At 34.3% G+C, this 13,606-nt stretch overlaps 1 protein-coding gene across 1 annotated transcript; it reads left to right on the top strand.

Moving 5' to 3' along the window:
* The first annotated feature begins 2,025 nt into the window (after window positions 1–2,025).
* Window positions 2,026–12,465, top strand: LOC21395640 (ubiquitin carboxyl-terminal hydrolase 12). Its single transcript, XM_024171247.1, has 32 exons — window positions 2,026–2,241; window positions 2,532–2,598; window positions 2,842–3,001; window positions 3,127–3,284; window positions 3,804–4,069; window positions 4,167–4,385; window positions 4,471–4,579; window positions 4,673–4,788; window positions 5,193–5,291; window positions 6,087–6,196; window positions 6,617–6,691; window positions 6,847–6,925; window positions 7,031–7,177; window positions 7,279–7,359; window positions 7,462–7,581; window positions 8,143–8,265; window positions 8,398–8,475; window positions 8,560–8,648; window positions 8,731–8,839; window positions 8,977–9,045; window positions 9,135–9,245; window positions 9,663–9,718; window positions 9,817–9,994; window positions 10,087–10,188; window positions 10,267–10,338; window positions 10,452–10,517; window positions 10,637–10,702; window positions 11,062–11,148; window positions 11,294–11,410; window positions 11,523–11,597; window positions 11,734–11,820; window positions 12,059–12,465. Exons 1-32 carry the CDS (start codon window positions 2,212–2,214, stop codon window positions 12,098–12,100), a joined length of 3,363 nt encoding a protein of 1,120 aa, XP_024027015.1. The 5' UTR covers window positions 2,026–2,211; the 3' UTR covers window positions 12,101–12,465.
* The last annotated feature ends 1,141 nt before the right edge of the window (window positions 12,466–13,606 follow it).

The raw sequence follows: 13,606 nt of genomic DNA, 5'->3' as shown, positions 1-13,606 counted from the left end.
TATATATATATATATAATACTAAGCAAAATCTTTCCTTATGCCAACTAAAAGTCGAAAGAGTACTAACCAAATCCTGTGGTGATACTAAGACCATTCCAATAAATATTTATGGCAACATATATGGTTCCAATGAGCTTTACTTTAGCTTTATTGTCTCTTGAAATTTTTGTAGTTCCGTTATATTGGACCAACTTCAATAAAGGATATACTTGAGTATGAGTGTGACCACATGCAGGCAACCATTTATTTGAGAAAGTTAAGGAGCTTATAATGAGTTTAATTTGATTCCTAAGACTATATTATGACTAATCTTTTGTACTCCCTTTAGCGGACAAAAACATGATGCTCTATCCGTAACTTGGTTCCATTATCTGCTTAAAACAAGGGACTAAAATGTGTACTTATTTGCTACTAAATGTTTGTGCAGCTCCTTCAAAAATATATTATATAATAAAAATAATAATAAAAGAAAAAAGAAAGAAAAAAGTTTGAGGGACCAATGTTGACGGTTCCCTCAAGGACTCATCTAGTAAATAATGTTTAAAAAAAAAAAAAAGTACCTATTTTACTTATAAGAATGGAATTGAAATATTATAGTTTTCTAAAATAACATTATTACGTTTTAATTGTTATAATGAATATCACATTTTCTGATACATAATCTAGTGATGATTATGTTAATAATTTTAATTTTTGTTATTTCTAAAATATTTTAATTTATTTTTTCGTGTTTCAACATGATTACTAAGACTATACTGCATATGTCTAAATGTTTCAAAATAAAAAAGGATTATGATAAAAAATAGTAATTGTGGTAGAACTCATATTTTTGAAATTTTTAAGCAAGTAACATATTTTTTAAAACACTTAAAATAAATAAATATATTACTGATAAATAGGTGTAAATACTTTATTCATTGATAAATGCTCCTTGTAAATAATTTATTTATATAGGTTAAATAAATGTTTATTAATAAATGTGCTAGTTACTTCAATCATTTTTAAAAAAATGTCATTTACAAATTTTATTTTTTTAAGTACTTGATTTATTAAAAATATTTATTTTAAAAAAATTTATTATTGACTAATTCTAATCTAAAAAGTAGAAATACATGAACTTATATTAAAGAATAGAAATAAAAATGAACATCATGGGCAATTTTAAAATTACCCTTTTACAAGAAAAGAGAGAGAACATAACGATTTAGATGGAGTGCTGTCCGTACCTCGTGGCTAAGCCCACCAACGGTCCAGTATGTCTGAAGTCCAACTCATGGCCCATTCCCAATACCACCGACCGACTACTTCCGAAATAACTAAACGACTAAAAAAACAAAAAACAAAAAAAGTCGTCGTACGCTAAAAAAAAACAATATTAAAGATTAATTTAAATTTTTAATTTGAGTGAATATGTAATTTTATATAAGAATTTTTTATTATAATAAAAAATTAAATATGATTATTTTTAAAATTTTTTTATTATAATAAAACTTAAATTTTAAATTAAAATTAGTGAAATGAATCGAAATTTAAATTAGTTTATACAATTACAAAAAAAGCCACCCATAAAATTTTAAGGCAGTAACAACTCCGGATTAAATTTCATTTATTTTATTAATTTAAATTTTTAATGTAAAAAATTTTTATAAAAAATCACTCATAAAAAATTTTCGTATAAAATTACATCTTAATTCTAATTAAAAACTCAAATTTTGAAATTGAACAAAGACTCCCCTAATCAAAACGCACGTGACCTGCATTCCTACCCCGCCACGTCATCCGCTCTGCATATTCAGCCCACCCTATTTCCTCAACGTGGCACTTTCTAAATGGTCCATGCCCACCCGATATCGCATCGGAGAGAAACTTCACCACACCCTCACTTTATATCCTTCCCGTTTTGCCCCCAAACTTTTCCCAATTCCCGAAACTACCCCTCCCTTTCACTCTCTCTGCTCTCTCTCTCTCTCTCCTCTCTTTCTCTCCTCTCTCTCTCCTCCGAACCCGAGAAGTAAAATCTCAGACGCTTTTTTCGGAGCCAGTTTTTTTTTTTCTTTTCCCCCTTCGGGAGTGTTGCTGTTACCTCCTTTTTCTTGCAAAGCCTCACTTTGGCTTCTCTCTTCTTTCTCTCTCTTGTTTCTCTCTCCTTCAAATATTCATCGTCTTCGCGTCTCGGATTCGTCGATCGGAGGAACCTAATCTCTCCATCAATGACTATGATGACTCCTCCGCCGTTGGATGTACATACCGATACTTCTTCTTCATCCTTTGCGTCTCAATTTTTTAAGCTCTGAGCAACTTTTGTGTTGTTAATTTGTGTGTTTGGTTCGAGTTTTTCCGGTTTCGTTTTTTGGCGATTTGTTGATCGCTCCTAGGGGTTTTCGATTCGTCGCAGGCTTCTGAATTGGGCGAGAAATTTAGAGTAGTTCTCTCGCTTAGAGTGTTGGATTTCTAGGGTTTTTGATTTTGCTTGGATGGATTGGATTAGGTTTTGCTCGATCAGAGCTCTGATTTGCGTATTTGATTGCAGCAACAAGAGGATGAGGAGATGCTCGTGCCGCATTCGGATTTGGTCGAGGGTCCTCAGCCAATGGAAGGTTCATTTCTATACTTTTTTTTTGAATTTCTTTTCACTATTTTGGAAATGAAAATTCAGTGAATTTTTCGAACTTAGCGAGGTTTTGAAGTTCGCAATGTTGCCCAATTGATCTGCAAAGTCTTGGTTTTTCTACGAGTTTAATTTTGCAGCAACATAGAGTTTTATCGGCGATCGGTTCGATGTTAGGGTTTTGATGTTGTTGTTTCTGTGAACCGAATTGTTTCTGATTTGATGGTGGCAGCTCAAGTGGAGCCCGCTAGTACGGTGGAGAATCAAACGGTGGAGAATCAGCAAGTGGAGGATCCTCCGACAATGAAATTCACTTGGACAATTGAGAACTTTTCTAGGCTGAACACGAAGAAGCACTATTCCGACGTTTTCGTTGTTGGCGGTTACAAGTGGTACTTTTTTAGTTTCATCCGTGATAGATAAGATCATAGGAAATGAGTCGCATGTTTTTTTACTTGCCCTGACTTGTATCCTTTGGTGATCGGATTTTTGACTTGCCTTGGGCGGTTCCATTCAGGCGAATTCTAATCTTTCCCAAGGGCAATAACGTGGACTACTTGTCAATGTATTTGGATGTGGCGGATTCTGGGAATTTGCCATATGGATGGAGTAGATATGCGCAGTTCAGCTTGGGTGTGGTTCATCAGATTCATAACAAGTACTCAATTAGAAAGGGTATATTCTTCCTTTGTTCGCTACCTTATCAGTTATCATGTTAAGAGTTTCGTCTTTTTGTTCTTTAGTCATTTATTGCTGGATTTTCCAAGTGTATTTATGCGCTTGTATATCGGCGATTCTCATAAAGTCGCTCTTTTTTCAATCCGTTTCAATTTGCACGTAATTCCCTAAACTGGAACTTACTTTCTTTACCCTTTTGCTTATCCTGGTTGTTTTCTATTTCATGCTGACAGAAAATGGTGAGATGCATGAGGTAAATTTGTTAAAAATAAATGTGACTCCTCGTTTCTCTTTTTTTGCACAACTTGCGTAAGATTCCTTGTTCACAGAAATTTGAATTTGAATTTTTTGATCCAGCTTATACTGATTTGTGATTACTCGAGTTGAGTATGTTTTAGTTACAAAGTTCATCATGTGATAGAGAAGTGGCCCTCGTTGCCAATTATTTATTACCCATTATAATTTTTAATAAACGCGTTTTGACTTGTGGTTTTTACCTGTTATGTGATTTGGTAGACACACAGCACCAGTTTAATGCAAGAGAAAGTGACTGGGGTTTCACATCGTTCATGCCTCTAAGTGAACTGTATGATCCCACTAGGGGGTATCTATTGAATGACACTTGTGTGGTTGAAGCTGAAGTAGCTGTCCGTAAGGTTCTTGATTACTGGTCCTATGACTCAAAGAAGGAAACTGGTTATGTTGGGCTCAAGAATCAGGGAGCTACCTGTTACATGAATTCTCTGCTCCAGACACTGTACCATATTCCTTACTTCAGAAAGGTTAGCAGGTGTTTCCATTTTTCTTCTGAAACTCACAATAAGAATCTCTATGTTTTTAGTTCATATGGATATGCTGATTTTGGGTTTTATTTATCAGGCTGTGTATCATATGCCTACGACTGAAAATGACATGCCTTCAGGAAGTATTCCATTGGCGCTACAGAGTTTGTTCTATAAACTTCAATACAATGATAGCAGTGTTGCAACCAAAGAGTTAACCAAGTCTTTTGGTTGGGATACATATGATTCTTTTATGCAACATGATGTCCAAGAACTTAATAGAGTGCTGTCTGAAAAGCTTGAAGACAAGATGAAGGTAAAGGAGGTTTTCCATCTTGGACTTATAGTGTGTATCTTGTTCTAATTACTGTTTTAATGTGATTGTTTTACTGCTGGTGCAGGGAACTGTTGTGGAGGGGACGATACAACAGTTATTTGAGGGACATCACATGAATTACATTGAATGCATCAATGTGGACTACAAATCTACAAGAAAGGAATCATTTTATGGTATTCTTCTATTGGCGCAAGTTTCACTTATTAAAGAGGTTGAGATTGACTATTGGTATTAGTGCATGTTACAGTTTATATATTACTTGGCAGACCTCCAACTTGATGTTAAAGGCTGTCGGGATGTTTATGCCTCTTTTGACAAGTATGTGGAAGTTGAACGTCTTGAAGGTGATAACAAGTACCATGCCGAAGAACATGGTTTGCAGGTTAGTTTCAATATCGGCCTGACTGAGAACAGGATGTTTAATCTTTTATTAAATTCTGAATTAAATTTCTTTATGCTTTATAACCAAATTATCCTCAATACTGAATTGGACTCTGAAGTTTATTCCTGCTTGGCTGTTATGCTCTTAATCCTTCGCGGAAATGGTGCTTGGTTTGATATGTTTAAATCTGAAAGGCAGCCCAATCTATATCCTAATGGAGCTTGAGTTGCTTTCAGCATTTTCATTTCATCTCATGTGATGCTGCTTTTCACATAATTTAGAAACCTTGCCAAAGCCAGTATTCTGACACATATATTTTCTTGTCAGTTACAAGAAAATATTTTAATGATTATAAATAAACGTTGAATTCTCCCAAATTATTTATTTTTCTTTTTCAATTTCAGGATGCTAAGAAGGGTGTTTTGTTTATTGACTTCCCACCAGTCCTTCAACTTCAGTTAAAGCGGTTTGAATATGATTTTATGCGGGACACAATGGTCAAGGTTTGTTGTTTGGCAGCTTGCCATTTTCTGTATCTTTTTTTAATTCTTTTGTCTGTCTTGATGATATGATGCTTTTTTTGAACTTTGAGTGTGACGAGATTCCTTTGTTTTGAGGTTCCTTCTTTCCGCTCTATGTATATGGCTCACATGTACCTGTGCTTATCCTTCTATTAGTAAATTTATGCCCCTTTGCTTTGTGGTTGGTCTCTTATCCTTCCTCAGGTTGAGTCATAGAATGAGCCATATCTCCTCTGTTGTATGCTTTCATTTGGCTTCTAACATCCTGCTTATTTTGTTGGTTTTTAAATAACTTTGGCTGAACGCCATTTTTTCTAATAATTGAATTATTGAACCAAATTCTTATGCAATGTGTTTGGTCCTTTTTTTCCTTATTTTATGAGAACATCTTGTTAATACATTGACTTCTGTATTTTACAATTTAATGGCTGAAGATTTGGAGGGAAATTAATGCTAGCATTTGGTATATTTTGAATGTTTCATTTATGTAACTTATTTGGGTAAAAAATTCACGACTCAATTGTCAAATATGATATTTTTTTTCTTGTTCAGTTTTCTTATGAACATTTTGATCTAAACTGAATAGGGTCGGGATTGCAACTTTTTGTTTGATTATTTTTTTTGGTTGTATTATTGGTATGGTGAGCATTAACTGACATGCATTTTCTCTTTGTAGTTGGAACTGCTAACTTATTAACAGTTGTATATTATCAGATGAATGATGTCTCTTTTGTTAAAGCTTCGATTTTGTGCTATTTATATTTTTTCCCCTTGCAGATAAACGATCGCTATGAGTTTCCTCTTCAGCTTGATCTTGACAGGGAGAATGGAAAATATTTATCACCTGAAGCAGATAGAAGTGTCCGCAACCTTTATACGCTTCATAGGTATGTCAAACCTTACATGACGTGTGCTGAGAATTTTCTGGTGTTCATTTAGTTCTTTCATCACTTTCCTTGGTATATATTTCCGTGTATTGCATATTGAACTTTATACACTTGCGCAAGTCTCGGAACTTGTCATGTACCTTGCAGTTTTTTTGTTCTAACCTTGGGCTTATTTGCACGTGTGGGTAGTTGTGGAGTTTGTGGGAGAATAGTCAATAGTTAGAGAGCCTAAAAAATCTTATTTTTCCCATTTTGCGTCATGGCATTGCTGGACCCTAGTGGAAGAAATCAAGAAATAAAAGACTTCTACTCACATAGGATTTTGCATCTACTGGTTTAACCTTTAAAGATTCGTCTGCTGTGGCTTTGTACTGTATATTTTTGGATTTTCCATATATTCTTACAACATTCCTTTTGCAGTGTTTTGGTTCATAGCGGTGGGGTCCATGGTGGACATTATTATGCTTTTATCAGGCCGACCCTCTCTGAACAGTGGTATGCATCTGTGATATTGATTATCCTATGTCCATTTTTATGAATTTGCACTCGCAAAATTAACATGAAGACAAACAGAAACTCATTCTTGAAACTTGAGAGCAAGTTATACATTTGATACATAGGAATAATTGTATTCTTTTTTATTAAATTAGGTACAAATTTGACGATGAACGTGTGACTAAAGAGGATGTGAAAAGGGCACTTGAAGAGCAGTATGGTGGTGAGGAGGAGGTACATACCTTTTTAGATTTGTTCCACATTACTACACTTATTCTTAATATTTATTGTTGAATTATTCATATAACTAATTTTTGTCCTATTCACTGTCTTCAACAGTTGCCGCAGACCAATCCAGGCTTTAATAATACTCCCTTTAAATTTACAAAATACTCTAATGCATACATGCTTGTGTATATAAGGGAAAGTGACAAGGATAAAATAATTTGCAATGTTGATGAGAAGGACATAGCTGAGCACTTAAGGGTAACTGGATGAATTTACTTGCAGTTGATTTTGTTTTGACTGTCAGTTTTATGTGTGTCAAAGCATGTTATGTAGTCAAACTGATATGCATTTCATTTCAGTTAAGATTGAAGAAGGAACAAGAACTGAAAGAGGACAAGAAAAGATATAAGGCACAAGCCCACCTTTTCACTATTATAAAGGTATTGGGTTTTGCCTTTTTGCTATTCCGTGGTTTTTTTGCTTTGCAATACTAGTTGGGACTTGCACTATGGATGGCTGAGTAAATTCGCTGATGCATTTAGGTTGCACGAGATGAGGACCTTGCTGAACAGATTGGGAAGGATATATATTTTGACCTTGTAGATCATGACAAAGTTCGTAGTTTCCGCATACAGAAACAGACACCCTTTAATGTTTTCAAGGTACCATTTATACTTCTTGTTTCTTAGACACTATTATATCTCCTAATGGCATTGCTAGTGTCTTTGTATATTTAAGTTATGTTTACCCATAACGTTCGCAATTTTTGTGCCTTTTGTCATCTAAAGCTGTATGGTTTCTCGGTTGCAAATAGTTTGTAGGAGGTTTTGTTTTACAGTTGGTATCTTCACTTTAAAATATCCATGCAGTTGAATGTTTTGGGCATTAACTTTCTATTTTAATTTAAGGTGTTTGTTCTTCTGGGATTCTCCTTCATTCACAAGTATCCAGTCAACTTTTTATCCAGAGAAACGTTAAGCCTTTTTGATTATCTGTTTGTCTTATTTTTCTGTGAGTCTTGTTAAATTAAATTGTATTTTTAAGTTGTATTTAGTTTTCAATGACCTACCTTCTAATAATTTACAAATTAGTCGCATCTATGTAATGTAGTTGCTTGCTTAACTTGTGTTGTTAAAATTAACCAGCTCACAAATTTCCCAACCACTTCCTCATTTTTTTCCTAGAAGAATCTAGTTTTAATCAGGTATTTTTTTGGGTCACAGGAAGAGGTCGCAAAAGAGTTTGGAATACCTGTTCAATTTCAACGCTTCTGGATTTGGGCAAAACGGCAAAATCATACATACCGCCCTAATAGACCTTTGACACCACAGGAGGAAACACAATCGGTAATTTCATGTTTGCTTCTCCTTGTGCCACGCTGGCGTTTTAATAAATGCTTACTGGTGTTTTGAATTGCAGTAGTACAGTGCAAATACAGGCCTTATGCAAGCTGATAACAATTTCATGCCTTTTTTTAGGTTGGACAGTTGAGAGAGTTCTCAAATAAGACACATAATGCGGAGCTAAAATTGTTTTTGGAAGTAGAGTTGGGACTGGTATTTTTCATTTCATTTGTGTTTGAGGCTTCTTTATCACAGTACATACTTCTGTAAATAACTAATGATTTCATCATGCTTCAGGATTTACATTCTATTGCTCCACCTGACAAAACAAAGGAAGACATTCTGCTATTTTTTAAGCTTTATGATCCTGAGAAAAAGGAGCTACGGTACTCAGAACCCGTTCATGTCCTTTTGCATATTTTCTCATTTTCTTTCATGCTTTCTGACTCAATTTCTTTCATGTTGCAGATATGTTGGCAGGCTTTTTGTGAAGGGTACTGCCAAGCCGATAGAAATTTTGGAAAAACTTAATCAAAGGGCTGGCTTTGCTCCTGATGAAGAAATTGAACTTTATGAGGTCGGTTTCATTTCAACCTTTTCTTAAATATATGGCATGTCATTACTCCTATTTGGTTGTAGTCACTACTTTTTTCTTACATTCTTTAATACTAATTCTTACTCAAAATATCATCTATGTTCTTATGATACATTCAGGAAATAAAATTTGAGCCTTGTGTCATGTGTGAACACCTTGATAAGAGGGCCTCTTTCCGGTTGAGTCAGGTACCACATGTTATCCTGCATGCTATATATTTCTTTAACTAGTTTAGTTTGACTTAGAAATTCACCATTTTGGTGCATTTTGTTTTCAGATTGAAGATGGGGACATTATTTGCTTCCAGAAAGCTGCTCCACTTGAAACTGAAGAAGAATGCAAGTACCCAGATGTTCCTTTGTTTTTAGAATATGTCCACAATCGACAGGTACCTTCTGATATGAATTTTCTTTAATTTGCCAAAGGAGAATTAAATTCTCATTTATTTATTTATTTGGATAATAAACAAAACCTTTATTGATGAAAATTAATCAAAACAAGGTGACGAGGAGAGATCTTTAAATTGCCAAAGGAGAATTAAATTCTCATTTATGCTGTTCTGGGTTAAATATTAGCTGAACCATAATATTTAAGGTTTAACAATCAGTCCAGTAATCCTGCGTTGACTATTGGTAGTCCAGGGACTTAAAGCATACATATATTCTTGCATTAGTTAATTAATTAAAAGACTGAGCATGGTATTTCACCTCCCTTTACTTTGGATTTTTATTTTATTTTATTCCAGGTTACCTATCCTTTGTACAACCTCGAGTATAATTATTTTGCATGATTTGATGCTTTGTAGATTGTTCACTTTCGAGCATTGGAGAGACCAAAGGAGGACGATTTTTGTTTAGAGTTGTAAGTTACTCGTTTGAAGAAAGTTTCCTCTGTATAATTTATATGAAAATTCATTTTGGTGGTGCTAAATGATATTCTCCTTCACTTTCATCTTCTAGATCAAAAATACATAGTTATGATGAAGTGGTGGAGAGAGTCGCTCGCAGAATTGGTTTGGATGATCCATCTAAAATCAGGCTCACTGCTCATAACTGTTATTCTCAGCAACCGAAGCCCCAACCTATCAAATTTCGAGGAGTAGAACATTTATCGGATATGCTAGTCCATTACAATCAAGTATGCTGATCTGTGATCGAGCTTTTTCTAGCTTAATTTGCTTACTCCTATTACTTATGGCTTGTAATATTATTTTTTGATCTTTTTGACAGACCTCTGATATCTTATACTATGAAGTTTTGGACATCCCCCTTCCAGAATTACAAGGTCTAAAGAACCTGAAAGTTGCTTTTCATCATGCAACAAAAGATGAGGTCCGAAAAAAGTCTGTGGTCTTCTGATATCAATTATGTGTTTCCAGCTCATAATAATCTTGTTTAAGTTGTCTCTAGGTGGTGATTCACAATATCAGATTGCCAAAACAGAGCACTGTTGGAGATGTGATCAATGTACTTAAAACGAAGGTAACTTGTTCTTCCTATACTGATATTCTTTTTATTGTGTTAGTCAATCAATCCAAAGAATGAGAACAGGGTTGTCCATAGAACCTTATCGGTATATGGCAATTCTGAAACAGGTAGAGTTGTCTCGTCCAGATGCAGAACTCAGACTGCTTGAAGTTTTCTATCACAAGATCTACAAGGTACTGCCGTATTGCCGAAATTAGATTCTTAATATACACAGGTTACATTATGTTGTGCAAACCAGACATTTGACTTTTCTCATGTTTTGTTACCATAATTTTTCTTTGTGATTTTGCAGATCTTTCCTCACACTGAAAAGATCGAGAATATAAATGATCAGTACTGGACTTTGCGAGCGGAGGAGGCAAGAATCTTTTTCTTTTTTTTTCCTACCCTGTTTCTGATATTGTTCAACGTGAATAATTTACAGAGCAACTCTCCTTTTTTGTTGGCACTACGTACATTTTGTTTCTAGCTTTCATTCTTTTGGAGTTTTATTCTTGTACCTGAAAAAATTTTGGTCAAGTTTGTGAGTTTGAGAATATTTGAGAAGCTTGTCTTTCTATGTCATTTTGGTCTGAATTATTTCTGAAACAATTGATTGTAGTAACGGTTTTATTGTCCAAACTGGCATCTCTAATTTTGTATTGGTTTCGGGGCTTGATTGATTTTTATTTAACGCCTTTGATTTGTAGCCTGGTTTTCTCCTCTTTTGAGTTTCAGATTCCAGAAGAAGAGAAAAACCTGGGTCCCCATGATCGCTTGATTCATGTATACCACTTCACGAAGGAGACTGCGCAGAACCAGATGGTACTAACTTTGAAGATCTTAATTAATGTTTTTTATTAGATTGTTTTGACGATTCATTTGTCACTTTAATTGGAGGTGGTGAATAGTGGTGCGTGCGTACTTGTGTGATTCTTATGTTCATTTGTATCTGTCTACATTTGAACAGCAAGTGCAAAATTTCGGAGAACCCTTCTTCTTGGTGATCCGTGAAGGTGAGACTTTAGCTGAAGTTAAAGTGCGTATACAAAAGAAGTTGCAGGTTCTGGATGATGAGTTCGCTAAGGTAGTAAGCTTTATTAGTCGAATCTAGATTATTGTTCAATTTTGTTGTTGCCTTTTCTCTAATCCGCCCTGATCTACCCTTTTTTTTTTTTTTTTTTTTTTCTGTTATGCAGTGGAAGTTTGCATTCTTATCTCTGGGACGTCCAGAGTACCTGCAGGACTCCGATATTGTTTCCAGTCGTTTTCAGGTCTATAGCTAATCGCAATTCAATTAAATAGTTGTTTTTTTTTTCTTTTAAAGGAAAAAAAAAAAAACAGAATTTAGTTATTAGAAGAGATGCTCGTTATTTGCGTCTACATGTTCACTTTGATATATTTTTACAGAGAAGAGATGTCTATGGTGCATGGGAACAGTACCTCGGGTTGGAGCACTCTGATAATGCACCTAAGAGGGCTTATGCAGTAAATCAGGTAATGCTCGAGTCCTTATTGGAAGAATCCATTGTCCATTTTTCCATGGGATATAAATCGGAAGTGAATATAAAGATGAATACGCAACATAAGCAAACATGACCCAAACTAGCATCAGAAATGTGAGGTTGTGCATACATTTTATACTACAAAGAAACAAAGAACCTTATACTATTCTAAATGCAAAATAAACTGAAACCTTGAATTTCTCATTACTGTTTTGCTTCAAACTCTGCAGAACCGTCACACATTTGAGAAGCCTGTTAAAATATATAACTAAGTTAACTGCTGATGACCACCTACTTGGCTCGTTAGCTTGTACCTAGCAGTCTTCGTGGAAACAGAGACAATTTAATGTGGAAAGTCGGAAATGTCAAGGATGAGAACCAAGTAGAGCATTCAAAGGAGATCATGAAGCACTCACATTTTAGGTGATTTGGCTAGGCATTCAATTGTTGGCTTGTAGGTTGATTTTTCTTCTCCGTTTTCTGCTTTGATGCTTGTGGGGGGAAAAAAAGGAAAGGAGAGACCATCTCCTGGATGTGTATCCTATTTGTTATTGTTACTCCCTGCTTGAGTTCCGGTCTATTTTCTTTTTGTTTTTTGTTTTTTGTTTTTTTTTTTGTCCTTTTTTTTTTGTTTTTTGTTTTTTTTTTTGTCCTTTTTTTTTTGTTTTTTGTTTTTTGTTTTTTGTTTTCTTGTTTCATGTTTTCCTTTCTTTCATATAAAGTCGCCTCCTTACTTTAAGAGGCTGGGGACTTAACATATACAACTCCATTGTAATCTAGCACAGTACATAAGGAGATTTTGAGGGGATGTATATCCGGGTATAGTCGGCTGCATTTAGAACAATTTCTCTTTTCATCCTCAGTTTAGTTGTAATCTTTGTCAGAAAGGAAAAAAAAAAAATTTGAAACCCTTGAACTTTGGGGATGTGTAAAATGTTTGATTTTATAGACAATGCTGGGCTTTAGAATTTGTAGAAAAGAAATTTACTGTTACATTATGGATTGTTTGTAGAGCCTTTTGCTGAAGATTAAAATTGTTGATTCTCTACTTGTGCGAAAAATTCCCTATATGTTTATACAGACGGCCTTTTTTTTTTTTTTTTTTTCCTTCTTTTTTCTGGCTCTGAGCCTTGGTTTTTACCTTGGTATCTTGTATTTTACTCTAAAAGTGTACACTTTTCTTTGAAGTTACAAATGTATATTATCACATTTCATTTAAGCCTGTTTTTGGTCAACATGAAATTTGAACAAAAAATAAAATAAAATAAAATGACGTCGGAAGAGAACAAAAAAGGGGAAAAAATCTAAAAAATTGGAGAGAATAAAGTTACACATTGTTTTTTTTTTTTTTTTTTTTTTTTTTTTTTTTTTTTCTAATCTTTGGTATTTCACTTTTTCTTTTTGGTATGTTTACAAAGAAAAGATGCATATTTTGCCTACTGAATTAAATTTGATGGTACGCGTTTGCAACAATAAAAAATCAAGGATACCTTTTTTGATAGTATACTTGTTGCAATGGTCATTACCTGAAGATACCAGGTAGCTGTAGTTTCTTTCACTAAAATACTTAAAAAATAAAAATAAGAGTGACATATTGGAGAAGAAATTAGAAGGAAAACGAAGAAAACCTTTCGGCATATTTTAGTCTAAACAATTTTTTTGAAGTATGTAAATATATATATATATATATATATAGTGCTGAAATTTTAGACAGGCCATTCGCGACCACCTGAAAAAATTGAATTTGTACTCATTGTCCGAGCCCACCCGCCCGAACC

Source organism: Morus notabilis, unplaced genomic scaffold (genome assembly GCF_000414095.1).
Source record: "Morus notabilis unplaced genomic scaffold, ASM41409v2 Scaffold446, whole genome shotgun sequence".
NCBI lineage: Eukaryota > Viridiplantae > Streptophyta > Magnoliopsida > Rosales > Moraceae > Morus > Morus notabilis.
Note: the sequence above shows the minus strand (reverse complement) of the source record. Positions and strands in the feature narration are given on the sequence as shown.